At 36.7% G+C, this 21,026-nt stretch overlaps 1 protein-coding gene across 12 annotated transcripts in view; it reads right to left on the bottom strand.

The window, feature by feature from the left end:
- Window positions 1–9,964: 9,964 nt before the first annotated feature.
- Window positions 9,965–21,026, bottom strand: part of LOC143347700 (echinoderm microtubule-associated protein-like 2) — a 56,560-nt gene continuing 45,498 nt past the window's right edge. For 10 of the 12 annotated variants that reach the window (XM_076777128.1, XM_076777131.1, XM_076777132.1 and 7 more), the window contains 12 exons: window positions 19,058–19,363; window positions 17,106–17,178; window positions 16,823–17,029; window positions 16,445–16,682; window positions 15,463–15,620; window positions 15,127–15,384; window positions 14,780–14,917; window positions 14,304–14,420; window positions 13,443–13,466; window positions 12,914–13,001; window positions 12,542–12,768; window positions 9,965–12,015 (listed from right to left, as the gene is read on the bottom strand). In XM_076777128.1, the coding sequence (XP_076633243.1) occupies window positions 11,887–12,015; window positions 12,542–12,768; window positions 12,914–13,001; window positions 13,443–13,466; window positions 14,304–14,420; window positions 14,780–14,917; window positions 15,127–15,384; window positions 15,463–15,620; window positions 16,445–16,682; window positions 16,823–17,029; window positions 17,106–17,178; window positions 19,058–19,363 (1,963 nt within the window). In that variant the 3' untranslated portion in view covers window positions 9,965–11,886. The remainder of the gene's footprint in view (window positions 12,016–12,541; window positions 12,769–12,913; window positions 13,002–13,442; window positions 13,467–14,303; window positions 14,421–14,779; window positions 14,918–15,126; window positions 15,385–15,462; window positions 15,621–16,444; window positions 16,683–16,822; window positions 17,030–17,105; window positions 17,179–19,057; window positions 19,364–21,026) is intronic. The other 2 variants (XM_076777123.1, XM_076777129.1) reach the window with 1 other exon arrangement.

Genomic DNA, 21,026 nt, shown 5'->3' on the forward strand with positions numbered 1-21,026 from the left:
GCCCTACGGGCCTCCCTCGGTTCGTTCATGCGGCCATCACCCCTTGCGTCGTTGTCGCCTGTTTGGTGGCACAGCCCCTCCACCGATTCTTCTTCGATGCTCTTGCTACCATTCCCGTCGCCATTTTCGATTCTACAGACTTTTCCTATGAGAGCAATAGGATTTTATGGCGACACTTTTACTCGCGGCCAGTAATTTATTTTACTTATTTATGCTATTGTTAATGTACTATTCTATAAAATATACAATGATATTTTTATAGTCGAGGTGAAGAAGTGCTTATAAATGAACTATACAGGGTGTTCGGCATCATAGGGCAAAATTTTTATGGGAGATTCTAGAGACCAAAATAAGAAGAAAATCAAGAATACCAATTTGTTGATCGGGGCTTCGTTAAAAAGTTATTAACGTTTAAAGTTTCGTTTGTGAGAACTTCTACAGACGAAACTTTAAACGTTAATAACTTTGTAACGAAGCCTTAATCAACAAATTGGTATTCTTGATTTTCGTCTTATTTTGGCCTCCAGAATCTCACATAAAAATTTTGCCCTATGTATATAGAACAAAATCGAATTGATATCAAAATTTATAAATTATAAATTGTGAAACTAATTTTTGAACAAGCCTTGAAATCAGTTTTGAACAAGATAGAATCTAAGGACAATATTTAGATAATTGGAAAATGGTGAAATTAGAAATTTCATAAATAGAAGAAAACTGTTTTACCTAGTCAGTATTTGCACTTTCGTTCGTGGCTGTATAAACAGGACAATCACTTCTCCGCAGGAACATTGGTCAATTAGAAGCATAAACGAGCATAACTGATATTATTTATTCACCCGTCTATTTACATCATAATAAAGGTCAACGTTCATACTGAAAAAAATAACCAGAACGTATTAATAGAAAGGTTCTTACCGTTCTTCGTGACGATGCTTAAATTTATACGCGTCTAGAACCGAGGGCTATAAATAGTAAACGATTTCAAGTATGAAATTCTAATCCGCATCGCGTATTCATACTTATGCGCGTAATCGTTAAAGTTAATTCACGAACGAAATCGAAATGTTCGATAATACGATGGTGAATCTGTTATTTTACAATATTCAAAATTAAAGTGGCATTATTTACAAATTTTACAAGCATAATATTGCAACGATATCGCAACAAATGTAAGTTCAAAGCGCCGGTCACCGGTGACCACCGCGTCGAGAAAGAATTCCCAATTTTAAACGAAGGAAAGTCAATCTCGATTATTTTCAGACTTTCGTCTCCATCCATTTCGTTGTTACATATCCTTAAATAAAGTCATTTTAGTCGCCTTCAATGGCTGATCAGAAATCACCGTCCGCCATCTTGGTTTTTCCCATGTTAAATTCGAAAAAGAATTTTCTACGTATTTTACGTCCACGTCTGTAGTTTTATTAAACAATATTGACTTCGAAAAATGTATTTTTTGACGTTCAAAAATAAATTCCAAAAGGTATTTTTGAACCGTTTCAAGATGGCTGCCTCAAGGTCGTTTCTATGTTGAAATCCGCCAGGATTCACCTTTTCGCGACTCTAAAATACCTTTCGAACAGATATTCTGGTTCATTATGCAACTTCATTAGAAAACTGGTAACGAACAGGATAAAATGTCCGCCATTTTTTATTCCCGATTGTTGACGCGAAAGATTTCATGCGAGAATAACGATTAGGGAATAATTGCACGTGGGAAATGCCATGTTCGTTCATGGTCCACTTACTTTACTACGCGTTTCAGCTGGACGCTGGTCCCCTTGAATAAAACTTAATTGCGTTCGATTTATTGCCTAACCTACCAACGGATCGATCTACGATATTTTTAATACGTTCGCGGCGAAAACTGAATTTCAAAACACACTGCTCGATGGTCACGATATCAAACGACTCGTTGACACTTTTGACACATTTGTTTCTCATAATTATTAACTTTTAACTATTATTTAAAATTATGTGTGCTTTCTTGTTTGTGGTTAAGTTTTTTTTTACATGTATCTGCGACGAACGGTTGATATTTTATCGTAGAAAAACTGTTCGAGGCGTACACCGTGGTCCGCCATCTTTGTTTTCGGAGAAAAATCGAAGAATCTCGAAAGAGTCTTCGAGAAAAGATATTTTACGTGGTCGGTTGCGTGTGAACGACACCTAATGCCATACATTCCGCAATTTGTCATTTATTCCGCGCGTTCAGCGACCCAGAAACACCGACAGAGAACAATTACTTAATTACAAGTTGACTCCAGCACGGTGTTAATAATTACGAAAGTCACGAAACGCAAGACGCCAGAACGATATCAAGAAATTCTTAAAGAAACTCTTAAAGATCGTTGGAAATAACGCTTTTACATTCCTTCGTAAAATGTCACATTATCCCAGTGTCTAAAAAAATTCCACCTTTGGAAATTATAAATAGAAATAAAAATATTCGAGTTTCAATGATCGTTAAATGTACATAGTATAAATTCTATAACTGTACCCGCTCTTGTGTACGCAATTTTTAACGTGTTCGAGGTGAACGTCAATTTATGCAACCTTTTCACAAAGTTAAAATAAAAGTTTTCCTACAGTCGGTAAAACAGCTGGGGTCAAAGGTGACGGCGAAAAAATTACGAAAACAATTCGGCCTCCAATTTCATTTATCTACCGGAAATTATCGATCGTGGCGCGCAGAGGTTGTAATTAACGATTGCTTGATATCGTATTTACAATAGGAGGATAATTTAAACGACCGTCATTATTTATCACTGTTCAGGGGTGCAATTTACCCGATAATACGTGGTATCATTGTTTATCGTGGTTCTAATCACAGACGATTATTAGTCCTGTAATATCGTACCGTCTTGGTTGCTAAATATTTTATGAATAAATGCATGAGCAGGCTCGCGTAGTGTAATGAATGCTGTTACAAGTGAAACGAAAGCCGTTTACATGTACAATATTTAAAAGATGTAAATTGAAACAATTCTAAGGCGTTGATTGAACGCTACACCGTGAGCTTCTCAGCCATTTCGCGTTACTTTTCGACGCGAAATAAGCAATACCTCGGATAATGCCTATCCTGCAACGACAATAATTAATGCTTGTATGATCTATGTATGCCCAGTGGTTCTCAACCTTTCCGCGTTACTTTTAGATACAAAACGAGCAATTCCTCGGATAATGCCTATCCTGCAACGGCAATAATTAATCCTTCTAAGATCTACGCGCATCCAGTGGTTCTCAACCTTTTCGAAAACAACGTAATACAGTCGAATATCGTAAATATTCAAAACTAAATACTTTCAACCACATCATTTAATTAAAAATAAATTTTTCCCATTATTCAATAATTCTTTTTGTTAATATGAAACCCATTTAATAACAATCTAACTACGTAACTGAAATGATTTCTATTAACGTGAGTTTGAAATTAAACGACTCTCGATATTTGTTTGCTGTTCAACGAATCGGGAATAAAAAAACAAACAATACGTATGAACAATCTAATCAGAAATAATTGTTTCTTCGGAATCATTTTTATCGCTGCGTCAACAAGGTCGTTTCATCGTTTTTTTACGCGACGTCCTTGAATTATCGTATTGATTCCATAATGGTATAATTATAAGTTCCCCCCCCCCCCACAGCCCAACAAATAATTCCCCCCGTGCCACTTATTGCGCCAACTTCGTGTGCTCGATTGAAAATGAAGCAAGAAAAACGATCGGGATTCGTCGAAGCCTCTTATTAATCTTTTCGTAAGAAAATTTTAAAAATCTCGACGAATTATAGTATGGTTTTTTTTGACTCGGCAAGATTTTGTAACGAGTGGCACGATTACTGCGACAGCACTGTTACGTCATTTATTAATATCTGCAAAATCATACGTTGTCGAGACCGATATAAACTATACGCGTCAATATAAATTATTTAACGGGGATAAAAATATACGATGAAACTCAAAGGAAAAGAAAATCGAACGCAATGATAATCGATTTCAAAAATGAAAAATTTTTTTATTAATTTGTTATTTAAAAATATAGTTTTAATTGTTAGTTAGCAATCGGACATTTTGTACGTTTAATTCTTTTTTCACCCGGAAAATTGTCGATCATTCGTGCGATTACTATGGCGGTATTTGTGTAGGATTGGACGAATCGAAAAATTGTTCACCTTTGTTGCGTGAAAGTAGTCGCCTGGTCTCGCCTAACAGATGATAAAACGAAGAACGATTCATTCATGAAATCTTGCGACACGCTCGATTACATAAAGGCGTCCGCAACAAATGGTTCGCATAGGTGAACTCGTTGTACGGTAGCTGCACTATACACCGGGTGTTCCATTTATCCTCGACACCTCGATAACCACAGTGTCCTCGAAAGGCGGGCAAAAATTACTATCACAAAGATTTGCGGTTAAAAATTATTATTATCAATATTAAAATTCAATATGGACCCCACGAATCGAAACGAGATCGTTATTTTTTATAAACAAAAGTTACTTGCGATTTTCTGATTTTAACAGATTTCATAGAAGTTCGTTTATACGACAGTTACTTTTCATTATAAATTTACTTAAACCAGCAAACTGAATTTGAATTAATATCGTTCAAAGTCAGATTTGAGTGTAGATATAAAAATGAATCTACCATGCAAATAGTCGAGAATCAAGTGGAATAAAAAAAACGAAAAAATTTTCTCAAAAAAAATAAGGTCGAGTACTTTTTGGCCACCCTATGTGTTTGGTTCGGCGTTTCACCAAAAAAATTTAGCGGTAACCAAAATAAAAAATAAGGTTGAGTACTTTTTGGCCACCCTGTATGTGTTTGATTTTCGAGAAACAAGATCGAGTACTTTTTGACCACCCTATATGTTTGACTTGTCGTTTTACTAAAAAAATTTAGTGATAACCAAAATAAAAAATAAGGTTGAGTACTTTTTGGCCACCCTGTATGTGTTTGATTTTCGAGAAACAAGATCGAGTACTTTTTGACCACCCTATGTGTTTGACTTGTCGTTTTACTAAAAAAATTTAGTGATAACCAAAATAAAAAATAAGATTGAGTACTTTTTGGCCACCCTGTATGTGTTTGATTTTCGAGAAACAAAATCGAGTACTTTTTGACCACCCTATGTGTTTGACTTGTCGTTTTACTAAAAAAATTTAGTGGTAACCAGAAAAAGATAGATAAAGTTCAGTACTTTTTGGCCACCCCGTGTGTTTGACTCGGCGTTTTACCAAAAAATTTCTATGATTTATTACTATCTAATTTGTGCCAGAACGTGGTACAAAAAGCATAGAGAACTATAGAAACGTAATCTGTATCTCGCGAAATATTATCGTATCGAAAGATGTAAAAATACAAAGGTGAGACAATTGTTGCATTATCTCGTTCCAGAATAACTATCGCGATCGTGGCACGTGAAACGTAAAAAAAAAGAAAGAAAAGTTCAATAACAATACCTGACACATCTGTTATCAGATAGAAGCTAATAGTACTATAAAACGACGTAATGTGGAACAGCTTGCAACATTCCAGCCAGAATTATCGCGAGAAGTAACAATGGTTATTAACTGAAATACAATCGCATTGAAAACAATAACTCCGCTCGTAACCTCCGTGCACCGACTGCCATAACTCTAGCTGCGTTAAATTCGACGTTACATCAGAACGGTTGTGCAACAATGGTCCACGATGATGTCAAAAATTCTAATCGAAGTTATGTTATCGATATCAAGGGCATCGATTACTATTTTTACCGTCGATCTGGCATTGACTTTATTAGAAACCTTCTTAACCTAAATTTTTCTTTTTTTTTGGAACGAACAGTCCGTCTGTGTTCGAGTGCAAATCGACAGAAAATTAATATTACGAATGGGAACGGGAAGAAAAAATTAATTATTTAACAGAGCAGTCTTCGATTAATTTTTTTTAGCAATTAAAATTAGATTAAACTAGTCACTGTTGTAATTTCATTTACTTCGTCATTCTACGTTTTAATAATGTTAATAACTCGTTAACAAACATCGAACTTAATTAGAAGCATTTTCAAGGCCAAATCAGCCCCTCCTTTTTTAATTCGTTCTCAGGAAAATAAAATTAAGCGAAATTGCTTGAAAATCATTTGGCTGGATACTTACCCCCTCTCCCAACGAATCGTGTACCGCGAAATTATGCGTGTACGAGTTTTTGTACGAGAGTATGAATCGCCAATCGGCCCGAAGATGACGACGATAAATACACAGCTGAACTTTTTGTCACGTTGATAGTAATTGAAGACTGTTAACGAGGTTGACTCTGTAATCATGACTTCGTGTCGTCGGGTTTTTTTTTTGTTTGGTCGTCGAGCAAGTCGATTTTGCAAGACGTAGATTTATGGAGAGGCTAGGGATATTCCGTAAAATATCGTCTCGTTTCGAAACCGTAAATTAATTGACCATAACCGCCGCCTAACGCGTCCTCGAAAATATTCTTACGAGTTTATTATCGTTTCCATTTACGGAATAAAATTTTCGTATTACGGTTCTGAACACGTTGCAAAAAATAAATAAAATTGAGAAAAGTTGATTACGAATATGTAGGATGTTAAAGAAATTCGTATCACAAATTGATCATAACCTCAAAGCAACGTGTCCACGAAAGTATTCTTCGTTAACAATTTTCGTCGAAAAGAATTAACCGAAAAATATTGAAAATATTTATTTTCGAAGAGTAATTAGAAAAATTGTCGACTGTGACGGGGGAAAAATATATTCGTGCGCGATACGATTATATCAACGGTACAGAAGTTGTGGACAATTAACTATGATCGATGAACCAATCAGTCGAACGACCAACAGTTAACGGTTACAAGACGTTAACTGCTTGGCGAGACAGCAATATGTGCATCAAGATTTCTTCAACCTGTTTCAATTGGTTCGAATTAACTCTCCGCACACACGCTGCATTCGACCATTTTCTTTTTTTTTCCCCCATCGATGCTTTTGCAAAACCTTCCTATTAAGATTTGTTAAATATATCCGATAAATTCGTCGGGGTGAATTAATCCCACTTAACGAGGTTTCCAAAAAAATGTTCACGGTATGCAAGCAGCCTGAAGAAACGAAAAAGTGAGCCATTTTGCAATTTCTTTCGTAGATCGAGGTTATCTTGTCGAATGAATCTCGTTGGCTCCAGATAGTTTTCAATTTTTCATATTTTTTCGATGTCTTTCAATTCGGTTCCACTTTCGATATTTAGTATTTTTAAATAAATTTCCTACGAGAAGCGAAAGGATTATGAAGAATTGCGTACAAGGTAACCTTATTTTTTTATAAAGAAATTTTAATTCGATAAGATTCAGATTAATTTAAAAATCAAGTTTCATTTTCCATGTAAGCAAATTTTCTTACAATGCAGTACATTTTTATTCTAATTACCGATCCCATCGAGGGATTATTCTGCCTGATTTATATTCGGTTTAAGCTTGCGCGTCTGATTCATACGCTCGGCTATCTATCAAAACGTATTTGCATAATTTCTATAATTTTGTTCGATGAATATTCGATGACACATCTATCACGTTCGGCTGAAATTTATGGCACAGGTGTTAAACGATGGAATCAACTTTGGTAAAAAGACATTAATTTACGATCAGCCGGCGTCCATTACGTAATTTCCTCCAGACTTTTATTTTGCAGTCGGTTCTTGCTCAATCCGTAAACAAAAACAGGCTTCGAAACGAAATATCAAAATTATCCCGTTTTCGAAAACGCATCTTCCATAGAAAAGAAAAAAAAAAAGAAAAAAAATATTTACAAAATAATTTACATTTTCGATTTAATTTATTTTATTTCGATCTCTGAATCCACGATTTTAATCGTTATTATTTATTTACGAGCAATTTACAGTAAATTTATTTCTAAAAAAAAAGTTTGGGATTCCTAATAATTTTCTCGGATTTACGTTTCTAAGAGAAGCACTGTACATCTATGCTTGCTATAGGGGAAAGGTGGACGATAGTGATTCAGACGTTGGTAATGGAGACGACGGGGAAAAACAGTATCTCAGTCAGGAAATTGGGAGACTCAGGGCCGTGGACGACGATAACGCATTAATCATCTCGAGAAGAGTTCGCCTGAAGCAGCTTTACGAGCGCGATGCTATCGAGCTAGAGAATTTGATACGCGCCTCGGGACACGCTTCCATTCCCACGCAACCTTGACCATTTTTATCGCATTTATTTCGTCCCTGTCGCGACCTGTAACGAATCAACGGATTAAAATCACTTTCACGGCTTTCGATTTTAATACGTTCGTACCGAAACGTGAAACAAAAAATTGTAACAAATATAGATTCTAAATTGGACTAACGAACGAGTGCATCTTTTATAAACGGTTCAAAGTGTTCCGCTGTCGCGCTCAATCGAAATTAATCCTTTGCGTTTCGAACAGCGCCGAACGACGATTCGCCAATTGATCTGTTGTGTCGGTGTCGCTCGGAGCGATCAGTCGCGGCGCGTGCTTAGTTTTATTGAAACGATATTGCTATTATATCCAGCCAATACTCTGTCTCGTCGTTTTCTATATTATCGAGTACCTTTCTTTGGAAATTTTGTTAATAAATTTATAATTATACAGGGTGTTCGGCCAACCCTGGGAAAAATTTTAATGGGGGATTCTAGCGGCCAAAATAAGACGAAAATAAAGAATACCAATTTGTTGATGGAGGCTTCGTTAAAAAGTTACTAACGTTTAAAGTTATGCCTGTAATGAATTTTTTTCTCAAAACTGGTTAGGATTTCGAGGCTATGTCTATTCACCAAAAATGCTTATAATTAATCCCTGCAACCAAAAATAATTTTTCCAAAACGATTTGAAATTTTTTTCTTCCGTCGAAAAATTTCACACCTCCTCGAATTTTTTTTTCGAAAGTGAGTAGGAATTCGAGGATATGTCTAATGACCAAAAATGCTTGTAATCGAGCCCTGTAACTAAATATAATTTTTTTAGTATGATTTGAAATTTTTTAATTTCGTCTAAAAATTTCAGTATTCTCGATTTTTTTTCTCGAAAGTGGATAGGATTTCGGAAATATGTGTATTCACCAAAAATGATTGTAATTGATCCCTGCAACCGAAAATAATTTTTCCAAAACGATTTGAAATTTTTTTCTTCCGCCGAAAAATTTCACATCTCCTCGAATTTTTTTCTCGAAAGTGAGTAGGAATTCGAGGATATGTCTAATGACGAAAAATGCTTGTAATCGACCCCTGTAACTAAATATAATTTTTTTAGTATGATTTGAAATTTTTTAATTTTGTCGAAAAATTTCACACCTTCTCGAATTTTTTTCTCGAAAGTGAGTAGGAATTCGAGGATATGTCTAATGACCAAAAATGCTTGTAATCGACCCCTGTAACTAAATATAATTTTTTTTGTATGATTTGAAATTTTTTAATTTCGTCGAAAAATTTCACACCTTCTCGAATTTTTTTCTCGAAAGTGAGTAGGAATTTAAGGATATGTCTTATGACCAAAAATGCTTGTAATTGACCCCTGTAACCGAAAATAATTTTTTTAGTATGATTTGCAATTTTTTAATTTCGTCTAAAAATTTCAGTATTCTCGATTTTTTTTCTCGAAAGTGGATAGGATTTCGGAAATATGTGTATTCACCAAAAATGATTGTAATTGACCCCCGTAACCGAAAATAATTTTTTCTTAATGATTTGAAATTTTTGAATTTAAATGTTATTAATTTTTTAACGAAGCCTCCATCGACAAATTGGTATTCTTGATTTTCGTCTCATTTTGACCTCTAGAATCCCCCATTAAAATTTTTCCCATTAAAATATATACGTTTGTTAATTTTTATTTTAGCTCATTTATTTTCGTTTGTTTTTGCCTGACGAAGACAGCCATTTTCGAAGAATAGAAATTCGAAAATGACTCGGTATTTTAACGAGTCGAATTAAACGAGGGATTGTCGGCAAAGACGATTTATTAAACGTTAAAGATACATATACGCACAGACGTCCATCGACGCGACATAAATAAAATATATAGATATATGTATATATCTTACATAATGACGATGAGTGAAAATAGACTGATTATCCTTGCTTTGTTGGACTTTGGTAAAATAGTTCGTACCAAAAGGGGAAAAAAATAATATACGGTAAAGGAAACTCTAATCGGTAATTGCGATCTAATCCTATTTACACTTCACGATAGGTATAACCAAGTCGCCATCTTGGATATCTTTCATCTCTTTCGCGCCTTAAATTTACTAAACTTCCCACCACTCATTGTCGATAAATCAGCTGCGAATACTTTCTAATTCCCCCAAAATTTTTCAATATTATCATCGTTATTAATATTAACGTCAACGAAGAACATTTTATTTCTAAATTTTGTAAACGATCGAACCGAACGAGGTTAAGCTATCGAAAAAAATATTAAAAACTACGGGCTGCGTTCCCCCTCGAGTCCGAGGAATCAATTATTGTTCCCTAAAGTATTCAACGAAGATCACGAAATCAGTTTCGCTTAATAATTAAGTAGAATCAACGGATTCGGTTCCACAAGCATACCCGTCGATTTCCATGTTATGCTACGTACTTCCTATTGGACGGCATTTTACGGTACGGAGTTCCTTATTTTCCTTCCTTCACCCAAGAAACTCGAATCTCGTCGAGGAACCGTGGAACTAAGTTTCCAAATTTCCAGCCCCCCCTTGAAGGCTACGAAGTTCTCGAAATGAGATTCTTTGGATTCCCTCGACCACATTCGACATCCAAATTTAAGTGTATCGCACTTACACACACGCGTAAACCAGAGTCAATCGCATTCAAGCAGGTAAATTAAAATTATTATTAATTTAGTAACAATTTCGTTCGAGTAAATGCTCGGGAACGATAGATTTATAAAATTATCGCAACGACCATCGTTGGTTATAAATTCTGTTCGTTACCGAATTACATAGTTAAATTTATTATTGTTACGCGTGGAAAAATAATTGCTCGGTTAGCGGCGGTAATTTTAGAAGTTTTTCAATTTCAGAAGCATCGAGTTTCGACTTCGTTCGCTTTTGAAATAAATTCTTACGAATTCCCTTCCATTCGATTCAACGCTGCACACAAGTTTCGCAAACTCACCCCAACTCTGATCAACATAAAGAAACGAACTCATGGAGTGCCACGTGGCACGAAACGAGCAGGAGGAATAGAAAATGGAGGCCACGATATATCCGTAACATCGATCACAACCGTGCAATTTAATTTCCTCGGTGCTGAATTACGGCGAAGGTTTGTTTCTAGGTGCAACGTCGTTATTAGGTGGTTATTAGACGAAAGAACCTTCGAGAAACAGTCGTGAATACGTAGAGTATGCAAAAAAAGACACTTCGTTATGCGTTATCGATAGACACCGAATTACAGCGCCAAACGAGTCCTCCGCGAGGCGTCGCTTTCAAGTCACAGCGGCGATCGTTTGGGTAAATTAACGGTACAGCTTTCAGTCATTAATTCGTAAAGGACACTTACACGGTAAAACAAACGAATGTTTCCTCAATTGTACCTAGCGTTTCTCTTTTCTGTCGTTTCGTAATCTTGAGATTTTGTCGGTTCTTTGGGTATCTCGTAATTGTAAAACTCTATACGAGTAACGTTGCTTCGAAAAAAGTGTTTTAAATTTATAATTTCTCCTCGTCCCTTTCTCCGTCAAGCCAATCGCGAAGGACACTTTCAAACGAAATTCTAACGGACTCGGCTCGTTTTCTCGTCGCGATTAATTTCGCAGTCAATTCGAAATATCTTCCGCCTCGTTTCGTCCACTTTCCAACCGCTCGACCACGAAGGACACTTCGAATGTAAATCGATTCGACGCGAAATGCCACCGATCGAATTAGTAATTTACGATCCACTGTAGAACGCTCGTGTCATTTCCGCCAGTGGAAATCAATCGTGTGTCGTCCTGGAGGAACGACACGTTCGTAACGTGACTCGAGTGGCCGCCGTACGTGTGGCACAGGGACTGAAACAAACAAATTCACGCATTTCGATCACGTTCACGCTTTTCACGCGACAGCAATTATACATCGACGCGTCTATCCCCCCACTACGCGGCTTGTTCCAACGATACAGGATGCTTTATCCTCGTTTCGACAATCAAAGTGTAATTCAATATTCAATTCAATATTTTTTAATTCGTTTCAGAGAAAAAATTTTTTATAGGTTATACTCTGGGTATACAGGGTATTCGACCACCCCTGGGAGAAATTTTAATAGAGGATTCTAGAGGCCAAAATAAGACGAAAATCAAGAATACCAATTTGTTGATGGAGGCTTCGTTAAAAAGTTATTAACGTTTAAAGTTCCGCCTGTAGAACGGCGCGTGATAGCGGTTCTCACAGACGAAACTTCAAACGTTAATAACTTTTTAACAAAGCCTCAGACAAGAAATTGGTGTTCTTGATTTTCGTCTTGTTTTGGTCTCTAGAATCCCCCATTAAAATTTTTCCCACGTATAATAGGTCTCTGAACGATGATATGCGAGTTACCTTAGGCTGGCACGCTGGGTACGAGAACAATTTTACTTTTCCAAAGTCGTCCCCTGTCGCCAGAAGTTTCGAGTCGCTGCTGCGAGAACAATTATTAATGTCGGTCCCGTCTGCACCCTCGGGCCATATTCCAATCGTTTCGAACGATATTATGCAAGTGTGACTCGCCCATTCGATGTCCCTCAACGTGGAGGGCTGTGGAATTTGACGACAGACCCCAGGATTCCCTGCGCAATTTTTAAACAGCCTCGATCTTAATATCCTTCAACATCTTAGAGGTTATGTCGCCTCTTTGAACGACGAGCCGCCACAGTGGCTCCCTCTGAGTCTAAGAGGTTAATTTTCATAATTGATAAGTGTCAAATTACTTACAATATAGGAGCTCATAGTCCCCGCTGTTGCTTCGTAAATATTGTCCGTCCGTTGACCAGTCCACGTGAGTTATGAAACTCGAGTGACCCTGAAATACAAATCCACGTTTAAATCGAAGAATCAACGCCACTTTTTGCAACTACGTACGCATCGTTGCTAGCTAAGTTTATATCTGTGTCGCGAGATAGAAAGAAAAATGAGGTTATGAATCGAATGAATCTGCAGCCACCGCCATGAAAGAAGTGTCAACCATTTTGTGCAAACAACGTCTACCATGCGTGCTCGCGGCAAGCAATCTTTAAACAAAAATTTATCAGCCTGTATGTGTTTACTATAAATGACTATGACGATATTGCATCAGTTTCAGAGACAGTATATCGTCGATGTAATGATAGATTTTTTTTTTCGAATTATTTTTAACGTCGTATCTTCAATACGTAATTTCGATTTCATTTTTGAGCAATAGCATTTCATCGCGTAACATAGTGTCTCCTTTTCGTTGTTGAGCAACCAAAAACATATGTCTTACTCTACGTCTTCGTATCCGCTTCGGCTAGAAATGAAGAAAAGAAGTGTGAGTAGTATTTGTGGTTACGATTCGGGTTTATACTAAGCAACATTGATAATTTCGTTTTGGAATTATGTTTTATCGAGGGCTGGCGGAAACTTCTCGCTCGATGTGTTTAAACATTTAGAAAATAACCTTTTGTAATTCGTATCGAATGCCTCATGCGTATATTTCGTTGTAACTTTTCTTTCGTAATTAATTTGATAATAACAAATCTATATACGAACATACATGCTTCTACAACAGACTGTGTTTAATTGATTCGTATTTCTGAGAAATTTAAAAAATTCTTAGATTGCCCTCAGTTATATTGCACTCGTAAATAATCGATAACATCATTGAGAAAATATTTTTATTACTTTCATACGATGCAATAATAACGTTGCAGCATGCTTGTATAACTCCATCGATTTTTATCACCTCCATATACGTTAATAAAATAAGTATTGAAAACTATGAACGTCGATGATTGAACACCACAAATTGTATAATATGATACATATAAGCGAATTGTACAGCGAAATTGGATTTTTAATAATTTAATACTGATATGTACTGAACGCTACGTTGTGTTTTGTGAATTATATTTGCGCAGAGTGCGATGGAATTCATCGTGCGACCTTTGGCGTAATGATTGTTTCAGAAAGAATGATATTTTTGCAAAAATTAACTGTGATATATCTGTGAAGAGAACTAGTTAAGGAAGTAAATATATCAATATTAATTGTGTTTCGAATTAAATTCAGTTACACAATGATTTCAATAGCATTTTGTGCCAGCAAAATTCGAGCTAGAAGTTTGTAATTTTTAAGACAATCTTACCATACATCGGCCGACTCGACTATACTTGGTTGCGTCCCCGTTCACTTGATAAATATAAATGCAATTATCTCTGGAACCAAGCGCCAAAAGCGTGCCATCTGGTGAAAATCGTAGAACCTAAAAATTAATCATAAAACATTATTTTCAAATTAATTGAAAAGCTTGTAATCTTTTGATACATACAGGGTGTTCAGCCACCCCTGGGAAAAATTTTGAAGGGGGATTCTAGAGCCCAAAATAAGACGAAAATCAAGAATACCAATTTGTTGATGGAGGCTTCGTTAAAAAGTTATTAACGTTTAAAGTTCCGTGATAGTGGTTCTCACAGACGAAACTTTAAACGTTAATAACTTTTTAACAAAGCCTCAGACAAGAAATTTATATTCTTGATTTTCGTCTCATTTTGGCCTCTAGAATTCCCCGTTAAAATTTTTCCCACGGGAACATTGAATCTTGGCACTTAAAAATTATCATACCTGAATAGGTTCCAATCCATCGCTATGGTGAGTGTACAATTCTCGTGTTTCACTGTCGATCGCCAGCCATTTTCCGGACGTGCATCCAACCACCATTACGTTACCATCTGGCGAGAAGCCAATGCTTTGTGCTTGCTCCTAAATAAAATTCTTTCGTTAACATTCGTCCATTTAGAAAACATTGCAAGAACAAGTCAGATACAATTAACAATAAGTAATGTTTCATCCGCTAAACGGTGATTATCTAGAAAACTAATAGGTTTCAAATACAACAAATTTATTTTCAGATCGATTTCATTAATTCTGCTCGTTTCAACGCACATTTTGTAATAATAATTTTCACTGACCCCAATGTCTTTGCTCCAAACAACGGTGTGACTGAGACTGTCCCACATTTGCAACAACCTATCGTGGCCAGCCGTGGCAAATTGCGGCAAAGTCGGATGGGCAGCAAGGCCCCAAACCTCCTCCGTGTGCCCCAGCATGGCTGGATTGAATCCCATCCCCACGTCGCCGACCAAAATGCAATTTCTCGTTGTACCGATCAACAATTGAGAACCCCTGCCCTCTGCTAGCGTCCTGATGCCTCCAAAATGGTCCTCGATCTGAATATTATGACATAAATAAAATAAAAATGCAGAAACAGTTAGAAAATTAAAATCTAATATTTTATAGAGCCTCACTTGTGCTTCTTCTCCCGTCAAATTTAACGACTCGTCGAAATACAATATTTTCCCGTCTTTACCACCGCCGGTGACGATGAAACCGTCCTTCAAAACACAGATCGAGAATATGGACCCCTCGTGGATGTTCCTCACCAGCTTAGAGATTGTATTTGTACCTGCAGAAAAATGTTTTTGCTATATTAAATCGATATTAAAATGACAATCGAGGAGCTGGAAGCTCAGAGGCTTAGATGAGCCATTTGATTAAGTTTGACTAAGTTTGACTAAGTTTGACTAAGTTTGACTAAGTTTGACTAAGTTTGACTAAGTTTGAATAACCACAGAATATCATATACGATTAAAATTAATTTTAGATCAAAAATTGCTTTTAGAAGCTAAGATGATCCATTTGACTAAGTTTGACTAAGTTTGAACAACCACAGAATATCATATACGATTAATTATTCGATCAGAAATTACTTTTAGAAGCTTGGATGAGCCATTTGACTAAGTTTGACTAAGTTTGAGCAACCACAGAATATCATATACTATCATATATTAGAAGCTTACATGAGCCATTTGACTAAGTTTGACTAAGTTTGAACAACCACAGAATATCATATATGATTAATTATTCGATCAGAAATTACTTTTAGAAGCTTGGATGAGCCATTTGACTAAGTTTGACTATGTTTGAGCAACCACAGAATATCATATACGATTAAAATTAATTTTAGATCAAGAATTACTTTTAGAAGCTTAGACGAGCCATTTGATTAAGTTTGACTATGTTTGAGCAACCATAGAATATCACATACGATTAATTATTCGATCAAAAATTACTCCTGGGTGCTCAGACAAGCCAATCAATCTGTTTGATTAAGTTTGACTCCGTCTTAACGTGTTTGATAATAAAAAATATAGAAAAAGACGCAAAGTAAAATCGAAGGGCATCATCGATAGTGGAGTGTGAGAAAGGGGATGAAAAATATTTGTTTACCTCTGCCCCAGACGATGATGTTACCGTTACTGTCGCCGGTAAGAACATCGCCATTTTGATTGAAAGCCACACAGGTGACGTATCTCGGTTTTTCCCTGCTCTCGAAAATCCCCATTCGTTTGTACAGCATACCGCCGTTATCTAGGGACCAAAAGGACACGTGCCCCTTTCCGCAGGACACGATTTGGTTCCGTTCCAACGGATGCCACTCAGCGCACACCACCGTGTCGACGGAACACTGAAATTAATTTTCTTTCGTTGGTTCCAGTCAGAAAATATACAAATCGTCGCAACAGGCGTTACTAAACAATTATAATTGTTTCTTCTCCCGTTTAAAATATTGTAATTTCATTTGTTTACTTATCAATTGAAACGTACCTTCGTTTCGGTTACCTTGGTGCCTCGCTCGCCCTTTTGCCAATCCCAGATGGATATATTGTGATCGGAAGTTTCGTCGATCGCGCACAAATAATTTCCACCGTCCGCCTTCGAAAACGAGAGGCAACAAATGGATCCGTCGAATCCCCCGTTGCCAATCACGCACAGGGTGGTTAGGCTCACCGAATTCCATATTCTAATATGTGGCTGTGATAAATTTTTAATATGATTTAATTATTTTATCGTAAATATTTGTAAATTATTTTGTTTATATTTTACGTACCATGGCGTCTCGTCTGTCAGTTCCGCACACTTGGCCGGTGGCGACCACCAGCTTGTTCGGATGAATTGCTATGCTGAAATACATTGCAAAATAACGTAGATACTTAAAAAAATCTGTCCTTGTAAGTTAACAATTCAAATTATAGAATTAAATGTCTCCCGACGAACAGTATCTTAATTTCTGAAATTATATGCTTTTATATTTCGAAGTATGTAATCCCACAGAAATTGCGCTTACGCAATCGAGCAAAAAAGTATAAAATCCATTAAGATATTTTAATGACTTTACGTAAAACACGATTACTTAATCAGTATACAGGGTGTTTGGTCACACCTGGGAAAAATTTTAATGGGGGATTCTAGTGGCCAAAATAAGGCAAAAATCAAGAATATAAATTTGTTGATGAAGGCCTCGTTAAAAAGTTATTAACGTTTAAAGTTCCGCCCGTATTGAATTTTTTTCTCGAAAATGCGCAAGATTTCGGGGATATGTCTGTTCACCAAAAATTATTGTAATTGACCCCCGCAACTGAAAATAATTTTTCCAAAACGATTCCAAATTTTTTTTTTTCGCCGAAAAATTTTACACCTTCTCGAATTTTTTTCTAGAAAGTGGGTAGGATTTCGGGGATATGTCTGTTCACCAAAAATGATTGTAAGTGATCCTCGCAACTGAAAATAATTTTTCCAGAACGATTTGAAATTTTTTTTTTTTCATCGAAATATTTAGGCGTCTAATTAGATTTTCGGTAAGGAATTTTTTTCTCGAAAGTGCGTAGGAATTCGGGGGTATGTGTAATGACCAAAAATGATTGTAATTGACCCCCGCAACCGAAAATAATTTTTTGAGTTTGATTTGAAATTTTTTAATTTCGTCTAAAAATTTCAGTACTTTCTCGAATTTTTTTCTCGAATGTGGGTAGGATTTCGAAGGTATGTGTAATGACCAAAAATGATTATAATTGACCCCCACAACCGAAAATAATTTTTTGAGTTTGATTTGAAATTTTTTAATTTCGTCTAAAAATTTCAGTACTTTCTCGAATTTTTTTCGCGAATGTGGGTAGAATTTCGAAGGTATGTGTAATGACCAAAAATGATTGTAATTGACCCCCGGAACCGAAAATAATTTTTTGAGTTTGATTTGCAAATTTTTAATTTCGTCTAAAAATTTCAGTACTTCCTCGAATTTTTTTCTCGAATGTGGGTAGGATTTCGAAGGTATGTGTAATGACCAAAAATGATTGTAATTGACCCCCGCAACCGAAAATAATTTTTTGAGTTTGATTTGAAGTTTTTTAATTTCGTCTAAAAATTTCAGTACTTTCTCGAATTTTTTTCTCGAATGTGGGTAGAATTTCGAAGGTATGTGTAATGACCAAAAATGCTTGTAATCGACCCCTGTAACTAAATATAATTTTTTTAGTATGATGTGAAATTTTTTAATTTCGTCTAAAAATTTCAGTACTTTCTCGAATTTTTTTCTCGAATGTGGGTAGGATTTCGAAGGTATGTGTATTCACCAAAAATGATTGTAACTAACTCCCACAACCGAAAATAATTTTTCCAGAACGATTTGAAATTTTTAAAGTTAATTGTTAATAACTTTTTAACGAAGCCTCCATCGACAAATTGGTATTCTTGATTTTCGTCTTATTTTAGCCTCTAAAATCCCCCAGTAAAATTTTTCCCTGGGGTGGCCGAACACCCTGTATAATATTACAGTCCGTTTTATTTACACTCGTAAATTAAAGTGAACGAAAAAAATTCACTGGATATTTACCACTTTATGGCATTCGATTTCCCTTATTTCGATTCTGATTGCCGAGAGTGAACGATATTCCGTGCGAGATAAAGCAATAAATTAACATTCTATCCGTTAAATGATAGCAGAAAAAGAAAGCGCGGGACGAGAGCGCACGAATATGCAATCATTAGTTCCGCGCAACCCACCATTTTATATCGTCCGTGTGGCCCAAGTAGTGCCTCTGACTGTGCTCCTCCATATTGTACAAGACCACCACCGCGGCGACGAAATAAACGATTTCCCCGGTCGGCAGTAGATGCAGATTACTTCGACAGTCCCTGCCCCGGTAACCATAAACCCAATCGAGCTTCAATTTGCTCTGTGGCGGTGTGCTGACTTTGTGAAGATCGTAAGACTCCATTAATGGCGTCGGAACGTACAGGACGACGGGTCGTCCTCGTAGGTACATACGTACGGTGCTTTCCTCCTCGTTGTACTGCATGTCTCTGGTGCTGTGAACGACAGAAACCACGTCTAATCTTTCCTAAACGCGTTCGTTGCCGTGTCAAAACCGTACGGTATTCAACAAGACTAAAATTTTAATTTTGTTTCGTTACTTATTCCTGTAACCCTACTAAAATTCGCGTATTCTATTCAAGTTTATTCCCCTCGACGTCTCGACTCGAGAATTAATTTTTCCAGTTCCATAGTGGCAAATATTGTCGAAGTGTTAATAACAATGTGGTTAAATACACCCATGAAATGTTGACCCGGAGGACTCCTGGGATCCATGCAAACTCTTTCAGTGTTGTCAAAACTTTCGTTTCTCAAATTTTCAAGAATAAAAAAAAGATATAGTGAAATCTAGATTTGGGTCAAAATTGACCCCAGAGCCCGTTACTCGAGGGTTAAGAAACAGGTTATACACTGTGCAGAGCTGGAAAGATGATTAACAGGATGGCGAAGAAAATTTTTGATAATCGACTTTGAGAGTGTATTGGACACAAGTACAATAGAGGACAATTATTAGCATAAAGAGAATATAAATAGATCATGTTCAGTCGCACGAAAACGAAGAATTATACAAATTACTTTTCGATGTAAATACAAGAAATTACGAAAAAACATTTATTTCGTATTACATCCGAGTATACAATTAAACAATTAATGTGATCTCGATTATTCGAATTGCTATTCGAGTTACATACTTTTCTTGATTTTCTTGCAAAATAAAAACCGATAGAACGATCGACTATCGATCATAAAGTTCGGAAAGCTCGTTCGAAATCCTCCAATATCACAGTCACTTGACGCACGAACTTAATATTTCCACGGTCGACACTTTGCAACACCACTTTCGACGCGTATTCCGGCCCGGTTTATCAGCTTCCGGTGTCGAGAGCCGTCGCGACACGCTCGCTGCGTCCGCGTCTCGGGACACCTGACGCTCGAACGCCAATTTCGAATTTATCGACTCGGGTGTTCGAGACGAAAATCGTTGCTGCTCGTCGAAGGTGTTTCGTTTGCACGTATCGACACACGGCTGAACTCGTTGCGACGATCTGCTCTCGAAACCGACGGAGAATGACTCACGCGAGCCAGCGTCCGCTTTTATTACTCGACGAACCACACAGTTTTGCGCGTTACCGCGTTACGTCACTTTTACGTTCCTTTTTGCAGCGCGTCTGCTCTCCTCGGCTGGATTACGATCAAGGACTAACCTCGACTCCTCCAGACACGAAATACGAAACGCTCGAAAAAGAAAAAAAGAAACAAACCTTGCCTGGAGTTGCTCGTTTCGTAAACAAGCCGGTAACGTCGTCTCGTTCTTTCGAGGTGACCGTGAAAAGCAGATAACGACCAACATTGGGAACAGTGGGACGCCTCTGCGCCCAACGGTTTTACGGATTGAATTTCTTCCAGTTACAATTTTTGTATTTTTATTCGCAGATTTATTTTGGCAAATGGGGCACCGTTCGAAGGAACGACCTTGAAAACCACTAGTTTTTTCAAGAAACATACTATTACTATCGCTGGTAATAAAAAATCTCTTTCGTATTCGAGTGAAACGTTCGTCATCTCGTGCAAGTTGATTTCTTCCTCTAATTTACTCCCATCCGCCATTTGTTTTCCCTATACGGCGGTCTGAAATGTTTGTTTCCCACACCGACATAA

This window comes from Colletes latitarsis, chromosome 11 (genome assembly GCF_051014445.1).
Source record: "Colletes latitarsis isolate SP2378_abdomen chromosome 11, iyColLati1, whole genome shotgun sequence".
NCBI lineage: Eukaryota > Metazoa > Arthropoda > Insecta > Hymenoptera > Colletidae > Colletes > Colletes latitarsis.